General features: G+C 39.9%; 1 protein-coding gene across 1 annotated transcript in view; it reads left to right on the forward strand.

Annotated features, from left to right (window-relative positions):
• The first annotated feature begins 309 nt into the window (after positions 1-309).
• CFAP47 (cilia and flagella associated protein 47) overlaps positions 310-23,660 on the forward strand; it is a 286,222-nt gene continuing 262,871 nt past the window's right edge. The window contains 16 exon segments of the mRNA XM_054395813.1: positions 310-398; positions 1,980-2,106; positions 2,274-2,498; positions 5,204-5,354; positions 7,012-7,137; positions 9,117-9,255; positions 11,672-11,900; positions 12,506-12,666; positions 13,435-13,568; positions 14,894-15,129; positions 15,631-15,823; positions 18,818-19,031; positions 19,848-20,000; positions 21,905-22,094; positions 22,201-22,297; positions 23,284-23,500. Of these exon segments, the coding sequence (XP_054251788.1) occupies positions 310-398; positions 1,980-2,106; positions 2,274-2,498; positions 5,204-5,354; positions 7,012-7,137; positions 9,117-9,255; positions 11,672-11,900; positions 12,506-12,666; positions 13,435-13,568; positions 14,894-15,129; positions 15,631-15,823; positions 18,818-19,031; positions 19,848-20,000; positions 21,905-22,094; positions 22,201-22,297; positions 23,284-23,500 (2,681 nt within the window).

The following is a 23,660-nucleotide window of genomic DNA, read 5'->3' on the forward strand; positions in this document are numbered from 1 at the left end:
TAGTGGTGGTGGCTACCGGGGTGGCATCTGTCAGAAACCTTCTCCAAACAAAGCCAGTTCCAGCCACCTGCAAGACAGACCTGCTGCTGGCCAATGCTGAGCCCATCAACATTGGTGGTAGTACCTCTGTGACAACAAACTTAGACAACATAAGAAGGCAGAAAAAAACCTTCACAACTGTAGCTGCTTGGAGGAGTGGGAATATGTAAAGGAAGCAACACTGCAGATACTGAAGTCAGTGAAGAAGGAGGGAGAGGAGATGCTCCAGGTGCTGTAGCAGAGATTTCCCTGCAGCTTGTGGTGAAGACCATGTTGAGACAAGCTGTCCCCCTGCAGCCTATGGAGGTTAATGATAGAGCAGATATCCACCTGCAGCCTGTGGAGGACCCCATGATGGAGTAAACAGATGTGCTCAAAGGAAGCTGTGACTCTGTGGAAAGCCCATGCTGGAGCAGGTTTGCTGACAAGATATGCCCCTGTGAGGGACCCGTGCTGCAGCAGTCTGTTACTGAAGAACAGATCTCCACGGAAGGGGCCCATGTTGGAGCAATTGGTGAAGAACTGCAGCCTGTGGGAAGGACTCACATTGGAGATGTTCATGGAGAACTGTCTCCCATGGGAGAGACCCCATACTGAAGCAGTGGAAGAGTGTGAAGAGTCCTTCTCCTGAGGAAGAAGTAGCAGCAGAGATAATGCGTAATGAACTGACTGCAGTCCCCATTCCTGGTTCCCCTGCGCTGCTGCAGGGGATGAGGTGAATTCAGAAGTAAAATTGAGCCTAGGGAGAAAGGAGAGGTGGGGAGAAGGTGTTTTAAGATCTAGTTTTAGTTCTCATTATCCTGCTCTAATTTGATTCATAATAAATTACATTAAACTCCTCAAGTCTGTTTTGCCCATGATAGTAATTGGTGAATGATCTTCCTGTTCTCATCCCAACTCACAAGCCCTTTGTTATATGTTCTGTCTCCTGTCTAGCTGAGGAGGGGCAGTGATACAGCCGCTTCAGCAGACACCTGGTGTCCAGCTAGGGTCAACCCACCACGATGTTGCCACAGTTCTCAGGGGAATGGGAAAAAATATTTATGACTGACCGTTGACTGTGAAATAGTACGTAACAAATGACATATTTGATTCTTTCCCTGAACCAGTTATTTCACTTCTGAATTCAAGAGTTTCCAAGTGCTGGAATGTGTGATCAGAGAGAATATTTCCACATTACTTTAATGTGAAAACTAAGGAATAAGCAAAAGTAAGATAAATAATGAACTTGAGACTTTTTGGCATGAGTCTGTATAAAGTTTCAAAGGTTTCTCGTTCTTCAGATCAGATATTTTTTAGGCCTCTCTTGATCTTCTGGCCATGTTTCTTTTGATGCAGGTTAGGATGTGATTGGCTTTCTGGCCTGCAAGCACACATCGTTAGCTCCTATGTCCAGCATCTCATCTATGGCCCATTATCCTCCAAGTCTGCCCAGATGCTGGATTCTTGTCAACTTCATTTTAACACTTAGATTGCAACATAAGAAGGCATTTGAATAAAGAACAGGAACACATCTTTCACCACTCCATAAATGCATGCAATGAATGATTAGTGCAGTTGCTGACACTGCAGACACTGAGCTTCCCTCTGACAAACAGGGGTGCTATTGCCCTGCTTTGGTTTCGTGTAGACTGCGCCTTCATGCCCGGAAGAAAGATCAGGCCATTTTTGTTTCAGCTTAATCCATCTTTGCTGTAAGAAACCTAGAGCAGAAAGAGCATCCGTTTCTATTACTCTTCACTGTCCCAGGCGATTGTTTGGACTCACAGGAGGGAAACACTGCAGGTGATCACGCAAAAGGGACCGTGCTGGACAAGCCTGAGCCCCACGGGGGCCATCGGTTCACGTATCTCTTTACTCGTTAATGCAGGGTGATGGGATGTGGCCGTTTTGGTGCACTTACAAAAACCAGTGGGTCTGGGGATTTTCTTTCTCCACAGCTCCTACCCGACCTGGTGCCCTCCACCTACTCCAATAGCTCTGTTTACCAGGACCCCTGCACCTGCCGAGGGAGCAGTGTGTGGGTGTAGAAGGGCAGACTCAGCACTTGGGAACGCTACGCTGCAGGTTTGAGCTAAAACACCCTTACTTTGGGCAACCACACTGCGCAGCCGGAGACACCCAGACACCACCAACAACTCCCACTCCGAGCGGAGCCGGTCGCCCCGCCTCTACCCCGCTTCTCCTCCTTCGATTGGTGGGTTTGGAACAGCCGCTCTTTTGCTTCCAATCAGCACCATGCGTCCGTTGCTAAGCGACCGTTTCCAGGCGCTGGCCTCCTCGGCGAAGCGGCGGCCATGGCGGGTGGGTGGCGAGATGTAGCCGGGGTGCGAATCGCCCCGGCCCAGCTGTGCTTCAGGGACGCGGTGCCGGGCGGCCGCTACCGCGCCGCGCTCAGCGTCCAGAACCTGCGGGTGGAGAGCTGTCGTCTGCAGCTGCTGCCGCCGGACCGGCCTCAGGTGAGGGGTGGTCGGAAGGGAAGCGTCTGCCTCCGCGGCCCGTGCGGGCGGGTGTAGCGTTATCGGGGTCTGTCTGTTTCTACAAGTCAGCTGTCGGCTCTGGGGCTGTTTGTACAGCACCTCGCACTACTCCACAGCGCGTGAATAACGGTATACCTCATGCGAAAACCCAGGCCTGAGTCCCGTGGGTCTGTATCCTTCCTTCCTGGGCTTGCCCTGAGGTACGCAGCCCACTCACTTGGTACTTACCAGGCCCTCCTTGAGATACAGAACGTTGCCAAAAGAAAAATGCATCTCGAAGTGCTGTCTTTTATTTTCTGCAATTTTGTTGGATGATGTCTCTTCATAAGGTTTTGCCTGGCTACAGAGGTCCTGTGTCAGAGGCTGCTTAGGCAGGTGTAAATGCCTGTCTGCACTCATCTACTGCAAACGGAAAATGCTACCATGGATGCTGCAGCAGCTTATGAGACTGACTGGAATTTCCAAGTGAATTGGAAATTAAATAGTCAAGTAACTGAATAAATAGGGAAGAATAAGACACAGTTCTTAAAGCCAAGGTTGTCTGACAGTCCTAAAGGAGGTAGCCAGCCCTGGTTTATTGCTTTCTTGTGGGGACATGTAGGTCTCTTTTCTATGATACTTGAAAAATGTTCTCACATGCAACTTCAAATGAGCTGTTCATCTGATTAGTTCCTGAAAAATCATTGTTTAGCCATTTTTTTTCAAGGCATAAACATCTTTCCAACCAGTCTAGTCTTTAACTTGTAGATTATGTGGGTCCAGCAAAATCCATCTGTGGTTAGTAGTTTTATATTTGCCTTTCATCTAGCTTGTTTATTATCTGCTAATTATGTCAAAATTAGGATCAAAATGTTGAACTGGCACTGGGAGTTGAACAGAAGCTGATGTTGCTTTGTGTTCACAGGGACTTAAACTACAAATAAATTCCAGGTTAGTCATCAAAATGATTGTCAGATAGTTGGAGGTACATTGGATAATTTCACTCAGTAGTCAGCCTTTCTGTTTCAGAACAAGAGTGACCATCCCTGTGTAAGCATTTTGTGCCCCTGCCTAAAATTTGTTAATTTGTGTGATGTAGACAGCTTGATTTTGTTACTGCACTGTAACAGGAGGCTTTGGGAATGAACTGGACACTGTTGAGAGTGCCTGATTTGGTAGGGCTGTGCTTAGTCTGTTTTATTAATTTCCATCATCCTTACCAATTTTTCAGGTGCTTCAGAAGTGAAATGGCAGAGTCAATTTTAGAAGGGAAAAGATTATTCAATCACAACTCAATGAGGTTTTACCTCTCTACCTTATGCTTTTTGCCAAGTATTTGAATGCTATTGTGCTGACCAGTATTAGAGCTAGAGAAAAATATTCCACTTCAGTTCCAGGAAGGTGTGTTTTGTTGCCCTTTCTCATTCTCAGACCTTATGCTGCTATCTATGGTTACAGGACTCTGAAGTGTATGATTCATCTGTAAATTTTCTGAGGCATTACATTAATGGAGCATGAGAACTGAAAAAAATAACCTTCCTTGAGCCATCATAGTGCATGGCCAAGAAATGCCTTTCAAGGAATTTAGCTCATAAAGCAGTTCTCCTTAAGTGTCAGTAAAAGTTCATAGTAACCTATGTTCCTTTTCCCTTGTATAGAATGAATATGCCTGTCTGTTTAATTCCCTTTAGAGAAGAGAGAAATTTTACATGCTTTAGAATTAAAGCATAACTATTTTTCAAAATCAAGTCATGATGTATGTCATATAATAAATTTCCTCTAGCTGAGAGTTTATAATACTAAGAAAATCTTAAAGGAATACAAGAAGATGCTTAGACAAGAGAATCAACAGGTAGTAAAGTAGGTGTTTGCATATATCAGACACAAATTAGAACACTTAAAGAATATTGGAGTGACTTTCATTTAGTAATAAACATGAATTAAACTGGACATAGAGAGCAGAAAAGTAGTGTGTGTAGTGATGCTAATTGTAAGGAGAATGAAACACAGGAGAAGCTCTAGACCTTGCTGTGAGGGTTTCCTAAGAATGTGGGAATGACTGGACTTCCCACTACATGCTGCTATGTTAATTGTATCTTCTGTTCAAGGAAAGATGTGCAGGGAATAAAAGCATCTGTGTTTTTCTCTCTCATTTGACCCCCAAAACTGGAGGTATCAAGGGCCTTTCAAGCAGATTTTCAGTGTATAATGAGACTTCCTGTTGACAACAGCTGAATGTCAGTCAGACGCAGGGAAAACTCTTATGCTGTCTCCTTTTATTGCTTCTTTGGACTGTGAATTAATCCTTACTTTCTCAAGTGCTAAAAGGATTCTGTATTGACTAATAGCTGACTTAATTTCGTGTTGCTTCAAAAGGCTTATTGGTAGGAAAAACTTAGAGCCCCTTTGGAGAGACTACAAATGGTATTTTGCTAAACCAATTGTTCTGTGTCATTTGGCTTAGTATTAATTCTTTTACTGTAAAAAGTCAATCAACCTCAGTAAATAGGAAGAGAAATTTTATCAAATCCTGCATATCTTCAAGTTGGTTGTGAATTTTAAGTCAATCTGTGTATTCATCTGAAAATGAGCAACATGTATATGTTTTTAGTCTAGAAATGTATGACAGCTTAGAAAGAATATTTATGTGGGGTTTTTTGTTGTTGTTATTTTGTTTGGTTGGGGGTTTTTGTTTTTAATTGCAGTTTAAATTGATTGTGGAAAATCCAGAAAAACCTGTTGCATCTGGACTTCAAGTTACAGCTTTTGTGGAATATTTTCCCGAGACTGAAGAAGATCTTCAAGACAGACTATGTCTTTTAATAGAAGATGACTTCGTTGATATCCCTCTGCTTGGGTATGATGGTCGAAAGTTTGAATGCTGCTGTTACTAATTGCTGTTTAACCTTGTTGAAAGTTTGCTAATGCATGCCACTTATGGCTGTGTAATTAATCTGTCAGCTGCCTTGGGAAAAAAAAGGTTTACTTATAAAAATTAGATTGGTGGGTTCTTCTGTCTTTTTTTTTTTTTTTTTTGGTGTGTCTTGTTTTTAGTTTTGGTTTACTTTTGGTTTTGGCTTGGTTATTCCAGAGCAACAGGTGAATAAATCAATCGGGATGATAGCCCCCTAAGATCCTAGAAAGAGTTTAGGATTCTTTTGCTTAATTCCAAATTGTGATAATGTAGAATTCTGCATCAACATTAGACAAGTTCATATCTACTCTTCATGTCTTCCTTGCTTACTGAACTACTTATATAAGGGATTTTATAGTAATTGTCCATATTAGCAAAACTGGATGCTAGTGAATCCTATGTTGCTTAGCTCTAAAAATATAGTGTGAGTTTTAGACTATGGTCATACAGGAGAACTAGGAGAAAAGGTCAATGGGACACAGTCTAGTTGGAGGTCTGTATCTAGTGGAGTCCCTCAGGGGTCAGTACTGGGACCAGTTGTATCAGTGTGAGCTGAAATCCCCCCACACCGACTGTTCAATATATTCATTAATGACCTGGGTGAGGGAACAGAGGGCACTGAAAGCAAGTTTGCTGGTGACGCAAAACTGGGTGAAGCGACTGACACACCAGAGGGTTGTGCTGCCATTCAGTGAGACTTAGGCTGGAGAGTTGGGCAGGGAGAAATTTAATGAAATTCAACCTGGTCAAGTGTAGAGTCTTGCATCTGAGAAAGAACAACCCCATGTATCAGTATAGGTTGGGGACTGACCTGTTGGAGAGCCATGAAGGGGAAAAGTACCTGGGGGTTCTAGTGGATGGAAGGTTGACCATGAGCCAGCAATGTGCTCTTGTGGCCAAGAAGGCCAATGCCATTCTGGGGTGGATTAGAAGGGGAGTGGTTAGTAGGTTGAGAGAGGTTCTCCTCCCCCTGTACTCTGCCCTGGTGAGGCTGCATCTGGAATATTGTGTCCAGTTCTGGGCTCCTCAGTTCAAGGTCAGGGAACTGCTTGAAAGAGTCCAGCGCAGAGCCACAGAAATGATGAAGGGAGTTGAACATCTTCCTTATGAGGAGAGACTGAGGGAGCTGGGGCTCCTTAGCTTGGAGAGGAGGAGACTAAGGGGTGACCTCATTAATGTTTGTAAATATGTAAAGGGTGAGTGCCAAGAAGATGGAGCCAGGCTCTTCTGGGTGTTGCCCAGTGACAGGACAAGGGGCAGTGGGTGGAGGTTAAGGCATAGGAAGTTCCATGGAAACACGAGGAAAAATTTTTTTCCTGTGAGGGTGATGGAACACTGGAACAGGATGCCCAGGGGAGCTGTGAAATCTCCTCTGGAGATATTCAAAATGTGTCTGGATGCCTTGCCATATGATCTACTCTAGGTGATCCTGCTGTGGCAGGGGGAGTTGGACTAGATGATCTTTCGAGGTCCCTTTCAACCCCTAACATTCTGTGATTCTGTGAAAACTTCCATTGGAATGCTTATTTTCTTTCTTAAAAAAAAAACAACCCAACAAAAACTAAGGTATTTTCAACTTTTGGGCAAATATAATGTCTTTTCTCTGCAGATTAATCCCTTGCTGTTTTCTGGAAATTGAGTCGGAGATTAGTTTTGGTGCAGTGATTGCAAACAGTAAAATAATTAGTAAAGAAATTAGTATTGCTAACCGTGGATCATCTCCAGGTAAATATTTAGTATGCATTATATGATAAAAATGTTTTATTTCCTTGGAAAATGTAATTTTAAGTAAGTTAATACTTCAGTGGCCGATAGAAATTGACTGAAGTTCGGAGTTATGAAGATTATGAGGATTGCAGCTAAAGGTGGTATGAATGGCCCATTGCTTCTATTTGCACCTGGGGAAGAAAAATTAATTTAGATCTTTGCCAAATTATAGAAATGTTCTACTTTTGAGACCCATCTGAAAGATGTAAAAATAACAGTTGCTTACTGGCTTACTATCCCCCACACAAAGAGTAGCAAATCAAGACTGCTGTTGTTTTTTTCTCTTTATTAAAGATTTTGTGATCCCAGTAGGTGTCTATTAAAACTACTACACACTCTGTGAACTTTCAGAGCTAAATCTTCTAGGGTGGGAATTGAATCATGTTTGTTATAAAAAGATAATGGGGGGGGGGTCTTTTAGCTTGCTATTATAGTTTTTGAAATCCTACAGGTTTCAAACCATGCTTGTCCTTCACCTTCCTTGAGAGACCCTTTCAATGAGTATAAGAAACATGGAGAATGAAGCATAAGAATGCTTATATGCTCCAAGTATCCTATCTGACTTCCTTTTCAGTTGCAGACACCTTTCTCCAGAAGTAGGGTGACAACTATGATGAATTTCAAGGAACAGATTTGGGGCAGTTAATTATTTTTGTTCCTCACTTGTACAGCTGTTTATTATGTGACAAGATATCTTTATTTGTATTGGTCTGAGGCTGTGTGAACATTAGCTTCATAGATTTCTAAAAGAAATATTGTATCCAGAGCAACTACATGATTGTAGAAACACAGAGATAGGTTGCAATGTATAAATAAAAAAGGCTGTCTAGTTAGAACAGAATTTTGTTTATTTTATTTTTTTTCCAAAAAGCAAAGTTTTCTGTTTTTTTCTAGTGATCTCAACTTGAAGCTGTAATAGTCAGTTTGTTTAATCAACTCTTACTTGTACATACCAAGTTCTTTGTGGATTTCTGATTAAATAATAATACTAAAAAGAGATGACCTACCTTCAGTATGCATGTACAACTTATTTGCACAATGTGAAATTTCCTGTGTTGTGTAGAAACTGTTTCTAGTTACAAACTCTGTTGCATTATGCATGGACACAGGGAAAATGAGAATGAAAGAGATGGCCAGTGGAGAATGTATTGAAGATAGGCAAAATAAGAGCTACTGAGTCTGTATTTCTGTAGGCTCTGTAAAGTGTAATAATGAGGCTTGCACTAAGAAGGAGCATGTAAACTGTATCAGTAGGAAGTGCTGTATTGAGCCTGTGACTCAAGGATTGCATCTCACATGTCATCCCATGCACACAATGAGTCCTTTGTTCTTGTTTCTGATCTCATATCAGAGCTTATTTGTCATCTGAGGTCAAACAGTGCTTTCATTTTATTTCTAAAATATTTGAAACAATTTCTTGCTGTGTTATAGTGAACAGATAATTAGTGCTGCTCTTTAAGTATACATTACATTTTTTCATGTTAAAAAAATATTTTTATAGCCTAGAACTATTCACTGGTCTCTTCTGCAATATACCAAAATACATACCAAATAATGAAAACTGTTGTTCCTTGCAATATGCACTTAGCTTTCTAGCTGTGTTAGTTGCCTAGAGCTGTGTATAAAATAGCCCACAATTCACAAAAGTTCACTTACAGCTGCTTTATTATACAGACACTTCTGTTTGGAATGTGGGTACCTTTTCTGTTAGAGTCACAATTTGCCTAGTGTCAGTGGACATGTGAGTGTGCTAAATAAAGAAATCCTGGAAGTAATGATCTACTCTGAGAAAGATTATCTCCACTTCCCCTTTCAATGGGAAAATGTACTGCTTGTGAATTTCTGCGTTATGTGTTTTATAATTCCAAATGTGTAAGAGAAGAAATTACATCTATAACTTCATGTGCTGTAACATTCTGCTTTTATTATTCTTGTAGGTAGATTTAAAGTATCATATGATGGGGTTGTCCCACTTAACATAGAACCTACCAGTGGAATCGTAGAGCCGAAATCTGTAAAGATGGTTAAAGTGGATCTCTGCACAGATGTACCCAGAATCATCAAGGAAGTGTTAAAGTGAGTGCATGACTGAAGGAATACAGCTCTCTAAATAATAATTTTATCATTTATTAATTCTAGTCTTTATTATGAAATATTACCTGAAAGAGTTAAGTGCCCTAGGTTTCAGTTATTGTCTTTCGCATTTATTTTTATTGAATTGATTATCTCCACAGAACAGTGATGCATTGATTGTATATTTGGCTATGTTATTAAAGCTCTCTCATAAATTATAATGGTGTGGAATCACGGAATGTTAGGGGTTGGAAGGGACCTTGAAAGATCATCCAGTCCAACCCCCCTGCCAGAGCAGGATCACCTAGAGTGAGTCACACAGGTACACGTCCAGGTGGGTTTTGAATGTCCCACAGACTCTCTGGGCAGCCCATTTCAGTGTTTGTCACCCCCCCAGTGAAGCAGTTTTTCCTTACGTTCATGTGAAACCTCCTATGTTCCAGCTCTTACCCACTGCCCCTTGGCCTATCATTGGACATCACTGAGAAGAGCCTGGCTCCATCCTCCTGACATTTACCCTTCACATATTTATAAACAAAGATGAGGTCACCCCTCAATCTCCTCTTCCCCAAGCTACAGAGACTCAGCTCCCTCAGCCTTTTCTTCTAAGGGATGTTTGCATCCTATACAACTAACCAAGAGCTTTTGTTATCTTTCTATATATGTGTGCCTTACTTTTTTCAGTTTCTGTAACTTTATTATTTTCCTCTTGGCTTTGTGTTTCAGGAATCTCAGAAACATTATGAAGTCCTTTGTTTCTTATTTTAAATGGAGGGAATCTATTTGCCACCATTAACTCTTCTAAGAATGGATTATTTTTTTAAATGCCTACCTTATCTGTCTTCAAAAGGTGAATACAGACTTTTTAGGAATTGCCAGAATTTAGAGGTGGATACCAATCTGGAAAGTCCTTTTAAATCCTGTTTTCTTATACTAGTGAATAGGATGTAGTTGGGCTGCTTGCTGGTTTGCTTTTAGGTTATTAAGGTGTATGACTTAAAGTTCAGTTCTTCCAGTTCATATTTTTTGTAGATTGTTTTATCCTTCACTCACTTTCTGCCTTAAATATTACATGATTCTCAGAGTGAATTTGACATTTATTATTAGTCATTGCTATTTCCTTTAGACTAAAAGAAATCTTTAGTTTCCTTGTCAAGCCTGACACAAATATATAAATATGTGTATACAGGTGTGCATGTGTCTGTATTTAAATAAACAGGGTAATACTGAAAGTCTTACCTATTTGACTTGGAGGAACAGTACAGTTTTGGTTATTTTTATTTGTCTTGTCCTCTAAGCATTGACATTTTATGAGCAAATAAAATTATTATCAGAGTGATCTAATGTTTTTCCTTTTCAGGTTTCATTTCTGTATTAGAAAATCCCCTGTTTGTCCTTCAGCAGTCAAAAGAAGATATTTAGAGTTTGTCTCCCAGATCCCATGTGTAGTTAAATGTGACTATTCAAAACAATTTTAATTTTTTTTTTCAGCTCAGAGGTTATAAAAAAGATTCTATTAGAGAAGCAAATTAGATTACTAAATTTGATTGGTTTGTGCAACAAGAAAAAAATTGTGCTTTATTCCCCTGGGCCTGGTTAGTCTTGAGAGGAGAAGGCTAAGAGAGGATCTTATCAACATCTATAAATATCTTGAGGGGTGAGTGTGCAGATTAAGGTGCCAATTTCTTTTCAGTGGTGCCCAGGGATAGGTCAAGGAACAACAGGTACAAGCTAGAACACAGCAGGTTCCACCTCAACATGAGGAGACACTTTATGGTGAGGGTGACAGAATACTGGAACAGGCTGTCCAGAAAGGCTGTGGAGTCTCCTTCTCTGGAGACTTTCAAAACCTGCCTGGACATGTTCCTGTGTGGCCTGCCCTAGGTGGCAGGGCAGTTGGACCCAATGATCTCTGGAGGTCCCTTCTAACCCCTAATGTTCTGTGATTCTGTGAATACTAATAACCAATTTGTACAATGTCTGTATGGTCCTTTTGGTGTCTTGTGCTATTGTCAAGATCAAACATTCAGGTGGGAACAGCAGCAGTTCTTTTACGTTTATTCAGATGAACTTCTAGTTCCAGTTACACGAGGGAAACTATACTAAGTATATGCCAGAACTGGTATCTAGATACAAAGATGCTCAGAAACAAGAGCAGTGTATCATCTTGGGACATCTCTGATTCTCTTGAGATGCCATTCCTACTGTTTCAAACATTTTAGAAAAAGAAACCCTCAAAAAACTCCTCAAAACTCCACCATGTAATGTGTGATTCTTCCTGACGGTTAATATTTCTGCTAGGTACCACGCTGTTAAGTACACTCTCTTCACCCCATGCTCTACCCTCCCCCTCTCCAAAACTGATTATTTCTTACTCTTTTCTGCATTACCCATTGTTGCTTGCTACTCTTACTGACAGAGTGGAGTTGGAAGGTCGTGATTGTGCTGAAGTACAGATCCAAGCTATTGTAGTTCAACAAATTGTTAAAGTTTTAGGAGTGCCTTGTGGAAATGTACTGGAATGCGTTAACTTTGGACCAGTTTACTTTGGATCTTCAAAAACTGAACAAATATGTTTATACAATGAAAGTCCTGAGTGTATGGACTGGGTAGCAGTACTGGAAGACAATGCCATTGGAGGAGAGATGGTAAGAAACTGTTCTGATTTTTATTTTAGTTGAAAACTTGTTTTCATTTCTGCTTTTTCATTTCTTGCTTCTCAACAATCATCGTCTGTAGTGTGTACTATGCCATACTATTTCTTGACCAATAGGCCTTCTGAAACTTATGTCCAGCCAACAAATTTTCTACTATAATTTAACCTTGGCATTAAGTTTTTCAGATTTCTGTGTCACGATGTGACATCTTAATCTTAAGTATGTTTTCTTTTGCTGGTTTTTTTTTTTGAGCCATTTTGCTTGAAATCCTCCTAGATTTCTTAGCATTTAGTGGGAGTAAGCAAAATATATTTTGGTATTCTAAGATGTGGTTTCACTTATTTGTCTCAGAGAGTGAAATCATCTCAGTGAGCATCATCTTTAAAAAAGGGAATTCAAAGCATTTACATGGAATTGATTAATTAAGCATGTGATATGACACTGTGTCAGTGCTGTTACTTCTGTTGTGTCTTTCTACTTGTTGTGAAAGACATGAAAAAATGCATTTGTAGGGAAAAAAATTACCTCAAACCAAAACCAAACAGAAATGGGGAAGCAGAACAGGCTGAACTATTCACATTTTGATTCTGTTTTAGGGGACAGAACTTCAGAGGAGTACAGATGCTGTTTTACAAGAGTTAAGCCTCAAAAACAGAACAAGAGATGTAGATGTTTCCACCTTGATCTTGTGCATTCCCAATCAAGGAACCCTGCAACCTTACGAAAAATCTTTGGTTACGTTGTGCTTTACTCCAAGGTGAGTGAGTGATCCAAATTAGACACATGCATACACACACACACACACACACACACACACACATGAACTTTGATCTAAAGTGTTCTGTAAAGGACTGTGTTAGAGAAAATAATTGAAAGTTAATGCCTTCGTGATTGGGTATTTTTTAGTTATGTATTTCTTTGTGTTAAAAGAAAATGCTTGGCATGGTACTACAAATGAGAAAGCAAAGTCTGAAGTGATAATCTGGGAGGTATTTTACTAACAGTTGGCTGAACTTTTTTTGTGAGAAGAAAAATTTATTAGATTTTGCCAAAGTAACTTTTTGCAGCTCTCATTAAATATGGTTAATCTCAGGATTGTTGAGAGAGTTTTACAGTTTCAAATTAAGTGTCTTTCTAATGACTGCAGATTTATTTTATAAACAAACACTATATATGTTCAGCATTATGAAAGAATATGTATTTAATCAGCAAGTGACTGAAACATTTTGGAGATCTTTCATTCCACTAAAAAAAAATAATTAAGCATAAAGGAATATTCTCATATTTTTTTGAGCTTACATTTATTACTGTTCCATTTTCTGAAAGGCAGACTGAAAAGCATTTTTTTCAAGCTGTAACCAACAGCAAAGAAGCCAGACTAGTTGATGAAAAATAAAGTAAGCCTTGGTGTATTTTTATGGGTTGGGATGTGGTGGTTTGTTTGTTGTGACATTGATTTTTTTTTTTTTTTTAAATTATTGTTAATTTTTTTCCCATCTTCAATTAGAGATTGTGACTCTTACAGAATATTTAAGAGGGACTTTGGAGTGAATGACTCAGCACTGAAACAAGATTATGTGCTATTTCTGAGATTCGAAGCTGCTGGGAATAAAGATGGTTATCTGCAGACTCTCAGTGATGGTGCCACAGAGATCACAAGTATGCTACAAAAAATGTCTAGTCACCATCAGAAATGTATACAAAGATGCTGAAACTGTGTATCCTGATCTTCATTTAAAAAAATATTTTCTTAATCTTAGCAGTTTTGTGGGAAACAATAAGTTTTTATAGACTGCATCTTTAATACTTTAGCACCAAAACCTCTTGGATCAGTGGGTAAAAAGCAGGAGAGAATAGAGGGAATTGTGTGTATCATGGATACAACTGTGGGTAGTGAACATCTAGAACCTAATTATAAATGTAAATATTTGGAGAACATAAAACCCCTCCAAACTCAGCCCTTTGCAAGAGACCAGCACTTTGTTAATATTGGTTTTGTGAGTTTTCAAGTGAATATTTGATTGCCCTTAGTTTCCTTAATGAGGGAATATGTTACCTGACAACCATTGTAGTTAAACATCTCTGTGTTTAGTTTTATAGAAAACTGCATTATAAATCATATTCTATTCTGTTATTTTGATTTTGCAACTATAGAACTGCAGTATGACTCACACAGTGCCAACTGCATGAGGTTCAACAAGTCAAAGTACAAGGTCCTGCATCTGGGTTGGGTCAACTCCAGGCACAAATACAGGCTGGGTGCAGAGTGAGTTGAGAGTAGCCCTGAGCCTGTATTGACTGATGAGAAGCTCAATATTGAGCTAGCTCATAGAGCCCAGCAGGCCAACTGTACCCCAGGCTGCATCAAGAGGAGTATGGCCAGCAGGGCAAGAGAGGTGATTCTGCCCCTTTACTCTGCTCTTGTGAGACCTCACCTCTAATACTGCATCCAGTTCTGGTGTCCCCATTGTACGAAGGACACAGAGCTGTTGGAGCAAGTCCAGAGGAGGGTCACAAAGATGATGCAAGGGCTGGAACACCTCTACTATGAGGATAGGCTGAGAGAGCTGGGGTTGTTCAGCCTGGAGAAGAGAAAACTCAGAGGGCACCATATAGCTGCCTTCCAGCATCTGAAGTGATCCTACAGGAAGGCTGGAGAGGAATTTTTCATAAGGGTGTCTAGCGGTAGGAATAGGAGAAATGAATTTAAGCTGAGGAAGAGCAGGCTTAGCCTGGATCTTGGGAAGAAGTTCTTCAGTACAAGGGTGGTGAGACTCTAGAATAGGTTGCCCAGGGTGGTCGTTTAACGGCAGGTTGGATGAGCCCTTGAGCAGTGGAGTCTAGTTGTGAGGAGTCCCTGCCCAAGGCAGGGAGGTTGGAGTAGATGAGCTCTAAAGTCTCTTCCAACCTAAGCCATTCTATGACTTCTATTTGTAAGCTAACAGCTGTTTGAGATTTCATTTTGTTGTGTTTGTCTAATGCAGTGAAACATCCTCGGCCCACGGAGTTAGCTTTGACAGGTTCTGGGATTCCTGTCACACTAACTTTTAATCCAGGACCAGTTTTTAAGTTTATGGACTGTTTTTTGGGTGAACAAACACAAGTTCTATGCACACTTAAAAATGAATCTGAGTTGCTTCCAGTAACATTCAGCTTCCACAAGATGGCTCACTTCAATATTTCTCCTGAAAAAGGAAAAATTAAACCAAAATCTGCAAAGGTAACTACCTCTTCTTCTTAGATTACGTAGATATACAGATTACAGTGGCCATGGGTGTAACTTCTTTAAAGTTAATTAGAAAAATTAATTTCAGTAGCCATGATGTAACATCAGCCAAACATGATTTTCTTCCTCCTTATGTAGAGTATTTTAATGCTCTTTCCTGTACTCCAGGAAGCAATAAGCATTATTTTAAATCTGGAAAAAAAAAATCATTGTAGTGTCTTCCATTGCTTTAAATATTTTCTGTTTTACTGATTTGAGAAACTTGATTTGTACTCAACCCATTACAGGATCCTTTTCACTACTTTCAATACATCACAAATACTGAAGAAAAACACCATTTCTTTTAATGGAAGAAACTGCCAAATTCAAAGCAAATCCCACCTCTCTTAGAAGTGTGAAGTACTAAAGTGACTCAACTGAACAGAGAATCACACAAAACTTTTTTCTTTGCTTTTCTGCCTTATATGTCTCATAACTACCTTTCTTTTTCTGCAGGATGTGATATTTTCTTTTTCTCCACATCAAATAGGAACATTTAAAGTGAAGCAGGTTGTTGATATAATTGGTACAGGACTAGAGAGAAAAAAATTACAGATTTTGAAGAAAACATCCTTTCACCAAATATATTTGAGCTTTACTGGTGTGTGCAAATCGAAACAAAAAAACATTCTATTCAAAATCAATCCTGGTAAGATACAAAAAAATTAAATAAGATATACTCAGTAATAAAAAAGCTGGAAGGCAATACTTAACTTTTTTTGAAGGGAGTTTTGTGGGGAAGAAGAGGTCATTGGGAACTCAGTGGATGTAATCTATCTGGATTTCTGCAAGGCTTTTGACATTGTCCCCCCACAACATCCTTCTTTCTAAGTTGGAGAGATGTGGATTTGATGGGGGCACTGTTTGGTGGATAAGGAATTGTCTGGATGATCACATCCAAAGGGTAGTGGTCAATGGCTTGATGTCCAGGTGGAGTTGGGTGACAAGTGGTGTCCCTCAGGGGTCTGTACTGGAACCAGTGCTGTTTAATATCTTCATCAATGATGTGGACAGTGGAATTGAGTGCACCCTCAGCAAGTTTCCAGATGAGTTGTGTGGTCTATATGCCAGAGGGATAGGATGTCATCCAGAGCTCTGGATCTGGACAAGCTGGAGAAGTGGGCCCAGGTGAACCTCATAAGGTTCAACAAGGCCAAGTGCAAGGTTCAGCACCTGGCTTGGACCATCCACATTATCAGGCTGGGGGATGATGTGATAGAGAGCAGCCCTGCAGAAAAGGACCTGGGAGTAATGATGGGTGAAAAGTTGGACGTAAGTCAAAATGTGCACTTGCAGGCCCAGAAGGAAAATCCTGGGCTGCATCAAAAGAAACATGCCCAGCAAATCAAGAGGTGATTCTGCCACCTATTCTGTTGCCTTTATTCTGTTCTGGTGAAACTCACCTTGAGTACTCTGTCCAGCTCTGGAGTCCTCAGCACAGTGTTGTAGTGTGGTGGGCTGAAATTCCCTTCCCACATTAACAACTCTGGACTGGCTCAGTTCAGAAGCGAATGAAGCTGTGAAGAAAAATTAAAGGTCTAGCCTTAAAACCATCACACACAGGAAGGACATGGACCTGCTGGAGTGGGCCCAGTGGAGGGCCACAAAAATGGTCAGAAGGCTGGAGCATCTCTCCTACAGTGACAGGCTAAGAGAGTTGGGGTTGTTCAGTTTGGGGAAGAGAAGGCTGTGGGGAGACCTTATAGTAGCTTTCCAGTACCTGAAGAGGGTGTACAAGAAAGCTGGGGAGGGACTGTGTATAAGTGCTTGTAGCAATGAGGCAATGGTTTTTAAACTAGGAAAAGGTAGATTTAGATTGGATGGTAGGAAGAAGCCCTTTACTATGTGGGTGGTAGAACACTGGAACACATTGTCCAGGGAGATGGTGGAGGTCTCATCCCTGGAGACATTCAAGGTCAGGTTTCACAGGGCTCTGAGTGACCTGATCTAGTTAGAAATGTCTCTGCTAAAATGCTGTTCTGCAAGTATCAAAACAATTGGTAAGCCACTGGACATTACTGCTACACTCAGGAAGCTATTTCAATCCCATGCCAATTGAGAATTGCTGAGAAACAGAAGTTGAAGCTTCTGGCTATTATTGTTGAAATTCAGAACTCAGCTTTCTTGCTTTATAAGCACAATAATAATAGACTTCTGAGAATCTAAGATTTATTTTAGTATTCAAGTTTTGTCAGCTTTTCTAAATGTTTTTACCTACAATTTGTTCCTATTTGGAGGTTTATAAAGAGCTTATGGGTGGTATCTGTATTCTGTAGTCCACTGATACCTGTGATTTGTTTTCAAGCTTCATTGAAGCGTGGAAGAGAAGTGATTGTTTTTCAGATCCTTATATAGATGGCTTCTGTTCTGCATCTTCCTGTTCTTTTCTCCCAGTCTCTGTGGCAAAGTGTGTGCTCTTGCCTCTCTGTATTTGGTGAAGGGAACAAGAGGCTGGAATGAAGCTTCTTTCAAACTGTGCCTCCATGGACAGTGAAAGTTCACAGATTCACAGATTACAATGGGTTGGAAGGGACCCTCAAAGGCACCAGGACACCAGGCTGCCCAGGGCCACACTGAATCTGATCTTGCATGTCTCTAGGGATGAGTCCTCAACCACATCACTGGGAATTGTGTTCCAATATTTTACCACTCTCATTGTAAAGAACTTCTTCCTTATGTTCAACCTAAATCTACCCTGCTCCAGTTTAAAACCCCCCTTCTCCCATCACTATAAGCCCTTCTAAACAGTTCTTCCCCAGCCTTCTTGTAGGTCCCTTTCAGCTGTTGAAATGTAGCTATAATGCCCCTCTAACCATCTTTGTGGTTCTCCTCTGGACCTGCTCCAGCAGGTCCACGTCTCTCTTGTTTTGGGGACTCAAGGGGTGGACACAATACTCCAGGTGAGGTCTCACCAGAGCAGAGTAGAGTGGCAGAATCACGTCTTTTGAGGATAGCTTGCAGGATGGGAAGTGGGGGGTGATAGCCATTTCTGAGTGCAGTAAGGCTGAAGTGCTTAAAACCAATATGTTTAGCTTAATGTATCAGGATTTTCAGAGGTGATGGAGCAAAGAGGCACCTGAAGAATGAATTTATTTACTCATAGTGCTGTTTTAAAAGTGTACCTTTATGTAGGGAGAGAAGCAAACACAATGGTTTAATTTTTGTCATAATTTTTCTTTTTAATAAAATGCTTTTCTGAAATGAGCATAAAAGAGATCTGAACTCTCCTTTTTTTTCTTTTTTTTTTTTTCCTTCACTTGTAGTAGCTTGGGAGGTTATGAAAAATCATGCCTGTGTTTGCAGTTTGCAAGACAAGGTTTAGGATGCTGTCGCCAGTGATGTGACAGAGTTGGGTCTGAGTCATCAGTCATGTACATGTGCAAGACAAGGCATTGCAGCTGGACATAGTAGTGGTAGTTTGGGCTCTAGTATTTGTGATCTAGGCCAGGGAAGGCAGTTGACTGTTTGTATGGTCTGAATGCCCTCATCCCTACATCTGAGAAAACATAATGGAAGGGGTGACTGATGGTTGCAGAGCTGGGTGGACCACTATCAACTGCAACATATTTTTCTGAAACTTTGAGTTTTGTGTGGAAAATATTAGTATGTGTATGTATGTAACATGTTTTATTTGAATGTGAAGGTCTAACACCAATGATTTCCAATGCAACTGGATGGTTTGTAGCTGATGGGATAGGACAGTGCACTGATACAGCACCCGTGGCAATGCTGAAATCAAACCAAACACAAATTCACACTCACCGGATAAACAGGAACTGTAAGGAGGATGCACTTATAGCTTTTCCTAATGACCGTGCAGCCAGCATTAGGCCAAGTGACAGGAATGAAAAATACAGGTAAAAAATAGGCAAAAGTAAGATTTAAACCCACAGCTTTGTATATCCTCTATAGTAGATCAAGATGGATTAGTCATATGACAGCTTACTGTTTTGGTTCTTTATTTTCCAGGCTGAAATGTCTTTAAAATTAATTCCATTCTACTTAACCTTGAGCCACTTGCACATAAATTTCCTAAGTTGTTTTTCTTATGTGAAAAGACACGTGCAGCTATTACAGTTTCACAGTATCACAGTATATTAGCGGTTGGAAGGGACCTCAAGAGGTTCTGCCAGAGCAGGATCACTTAGGGCAGTCTGCACAGGAATGCATCCAGGTGGGTTTTGAAAGTCTCCAGAGAAGGAGACTCCACAACCCAACCTGGGCAGCCTGTTCCAGTGCTCTGTCACCCTCACTGTAAAGAAGTTTCTCCTCATGTTGAGCTGAAATCTTCTATGTTCAGGTTTGAACCCATTGTTCCTTGTCTTATCACTGTGAACCACTGAAAGGAGCCTGGCCCCCTCCCCTCGACACCCACCCCTCAGATATTTATACATCTCAGTCTTCTTGTCTCCAGACTAAATAGCCCCAGGGATCTCAGTCTCTCTTCTTAGGGGATATGCTCAAGTCCCCTAATCATCCTTGTGGCTCTCCATTGGTTTCAATATTTCATTTTTATGGCTGCCTTTACAAGGTCAAATATTAATAATCAGCTGTGATGAAAAAGGTGTTTGCAATGAAATATGCAGGTTGCAAAATGGATGTGTTTTCATTCTAACAAGACTCAGAATCATTTTACACACGTGGTGAAGCTATAATTCTCTTTAAATATTTAGGACTATTTTCACAAAGACTGAGAGATATAATTATATAGATCCAGAGTTTTCTTACACTGACCGTGAACAACTAGCAAAAGCAGCACATAAGGACTACTACTCATACTTCATTTATAATTTAAGGCAGCGTCGTTTGCAGAAAGATGCCACTAGGTAAGACTTTATTTATCCTTTAAACAAGTATTTTAGGCTTATATGAAAAATGTGTATATACATGAAGAACCAACTTGGTGATACCAGTCATAGAGATAAGTTTGTCCTGTACTGAAATGTTTATGGTCTTGGGACTCTTATTTATAATGTATTCAAAATCCTTCTTTTTGAAATATTCTTTTAGACACTTAGAGATTCCTTCCTGGGTAAAATATAGGGACAGAGACGTGGAACATGAAATTAAAATAAACTTAAAATTAAGATGCCAAGTTTTCAGAGTTAGTTGTGGTTAATAGTATCACAGTACATTAGAGGTTGGAAGGGACCTCCAGAGATCATCAGGTCCAACCCCCCTGCCAGAGCAGGATCACTTAGGGTAGTCTGCACAGGAATGCATCCAGGTGGGTTTTGAAAGTCTCCAGAGAAGGAGACTCCACAACCTCTCTGGGCAGCCTGTTCCAGTGCTCTGCTACCCTCACTGTAAAGAAGTTTCTCTTCATGAGGAGGTGAAATCTTCTATGTTCAAGCTTGTACCTTTTGTTTCATGTCTTATTAGTTCACACCACTGAAAAGAGCTTGGCCCCCTCTGCTTAACACCCACCCCTCAGATATTTATACCCATTGATCAGATCCCCTCTCAGTCTTCTCTTCTCCAGACTAAATAGCCCCAAGGATCTCAGTCTCTCTTCATAGGGGAGATGTTCAAGTCCCCTAATCATCCTTGTGGCTCTCCATTGGGTTCTCTTTATCAGCTCTCTGTCTCTCTTGAACTGGGGGGCCCAAAACTGGACACAGTATTCCAGGTGTGGTCTCACCAGGGCAGAGTAGAGAGGTAGAAGAACCTCCCTAGAACCTGCTGGACACACTTTTCTTGATACACCTCAGGATACCATTGGCTCTCCTGGCCACAAGGGCACATTGTTGTGAAAACATAACATGTTCTGGATTCTCTTTTTATAGAAATAATAAATTGTACACAATTTATTAAAGCTAGTATGTCTAGCTCACCCAAAGAGATGGATTCAGTATGGAAATTATGATGTAATTTGTGGAATGAAGCAAATAAGATGAAAGGATTATATTGTCTTCTAGCCTTCTAGTAAATGCTCACTTAATGGAGTTGTGTATTTTGTTGGTATGCTGTGGAACAAAATAATGGAAAAAGCAGAACTGACAGCTCTACTACTAAAAGTTTTATTTTTTAAAAAAGAATAAAAGCCTGTAAAGCTTCTGAAGCAATAGGAGTACTACCTTAATAGTGTCAAGTTTGCAAGACACTATTAAAAATTAATGCCAGTGGATTATTGTTGTAATCTTAATTTAATTTGCTCTGTTTATATACCTCATAATTCAGATAAGGCCTGCAGAGCTGAATTTATTTTATTTTTGTGTGTGCTCATGATCTATGGTTTATTGAAAGGAACTGGTGTATTCCTTTCATGCAATATATGTTGGATGTGTGCACCATAATGCAAATACCCAGTGTATAGTGCATGAAAATCAGAATCAGAAAGGAAAATTTCAGGTATCAGATGAATGACACTGTTCCTATTAAAAATAGTAGTAATTTCTGAATACTTGATACAAATCTTGGCATTTGCTAACTTTTAAGTGCTTGAGTTAAATTGTTCTTTAAAAGTTATTTTAGATAGGATGTAATATGGTATAGCTTGCAACCTACTTAACTAAGCAATTGCCACATGTGCAACAGATATTAATCCTTGTCTGAATAATACAATAGAAGACTTTTCAAGGCATTTTCTGTACTTGAGGGGTTTAAAAATAATATTCTTATTTAAATATTATTTGTTATGTTTAAAAATCTTAAGTAGTTTAATGTGTAAAACATGGAAGACCCAAACTTCTAGATTGCTTTTTTTCCTCTTTCTTTCCCTCCCCTACAGGCAGTTTTATATTTATAACAATCCTGTGAACATAGGCCTTAAACCAGCTGAAGGGCTCTTGTCACCAAAGATCTCAGTCACAGATATTCACAAGGAGAAGTTACAGTTCAGAAAGCTCCCTTTAGATGAGAATTGCCTATTAACTAGTCGAAAACTGGAGGCAATTGGTTCTAACTCTTCAGTCAAAGAAGTAAGTTAAATGCTTGAGTAATAATGTAATGAAAACTAATGTTTCCATATAAAAAACCATAAGAATATTAACCCTGCTCTGAGATGATGTCTTGTGTTTATCACAGATTACAAGTGGGCTCAGTGCTTTGCCAACTTCTACTCAAGAGAAGGAAGACTGTAGTCGAACTTTGACATCCAAGCAGCTTCATCAAATAGTCATTGGTAAGACTTCTAATTTGATTACTGAATGTATGTAGTGGTTCTAAAAGTACTTATTAATAGTAACACAATTCATGTTCACATTTGTTTGACTTTAAGAGAAAATAGCTAAATTTGGTGATGGCTTAATTTCTAAAGTAGTGTTTAACTAAAACATTGTGGTCCTCAGAAAATCATAGAATGCATCGGGTTGGAAGGGACCCTTTGTCCAATCCCCCTGCAGTGAGTAGGGAAGTCTTTAACTAGGTCAGGTTGCTTAAGGCCCCATGCAGTTTGACCTTCAATGTCTCCAAGGATGGAGCCTACACCACCACCTCCCTGGGCAACCTGTTCCAGTGTGCCACCACACTCATAAACAAAACTGAAATCTGCCTGGCTTTAGTTTAAAACCGTTGCCCTGGTCCTGTTGATACCTATTCTCTTGTAATCAGTCCCTCCCCCTACAGGTACTGGAAGGCCTCCCTGGAGCCTTCTCTTCTCCAGGCTGAATAACCCTAACTCTCTCAGCCTGTCTTTGTAGGAGAGGTGCTCCAGCCCTCTGATCATTTTAAACAAAATTATTATTAAACCAAGTGAGTAAATCAGGGATTAAATCAACAGGTCGAGTATGTAAAATCTCAGTGAATTTCTGATTGTCCAGCCATTCAAATATCCAATCAATAAGAAAGTATTTATGATTATTGATAATGCCCTTAGTAACTAGCACATTGCTTTTCCTATTTTAATAGCTGGCTGAACTAGACATAATTAAAAAATAAGTGTTGGTGCTGGCTTTGGTGTTGTACTACTGAAAACATTCACAGAATGTGCATGGTGTTTACTTCCAAACTTTCGTGTGAATTTGTTCTGCTACAGAAATGTTCTAGCTAATTCTTTCATTTGAGAAACTAAAAAGTCTTGACCATAATCTTTTAGTAGTTATGCTTTCTTACATGAATTTCTACTTCTTAATGTTGAAGATTCAGAGAATAATTTCTTATTCATTCCAGCTCCTTCTACTATGGATTTTGGTGATGTTTGTGTATATTCGATAACAGATAGAAAACTGCACATCATCAATTATTTGTTAGTTCATATATGGATAAAAATCAATATTGAAATTGATGAACTGCAGCGAACGAGTCCATTGTCTCAGGTGGTGCCTCCTCTTACAAAGACTCATATTCCAATTGTATTTGAGACAAATACTCTTGGAATGTTTAAAAGGTAAGTTTTGTATTGATTTTGATTTCCAAGTTTTCTTTGCAGTAGCGGAATAAAAAAAATAGTGCCTGGTTTAAACTCATTGTAATTATGGTAAGTGGTAATGATGTACACTCATTTATGGTGATATTGCAATAATTAATGCAGTTTTATCTTGCAAAAT

Source organism: Indicator indicator, chromosome 1 (genome assembly GCF_027791375.1).
Source record: "Indicator indicator isolate 239-I01 chromosome 1, UM_Iind_1.1, whole genome shotgun sequence".
Classification (NCBI taxonomy): Eukaryota; Metazoa; Chordata; class Aves; order Piciformes; family Indicatoridae; genus Indicator; species Indicator indicator.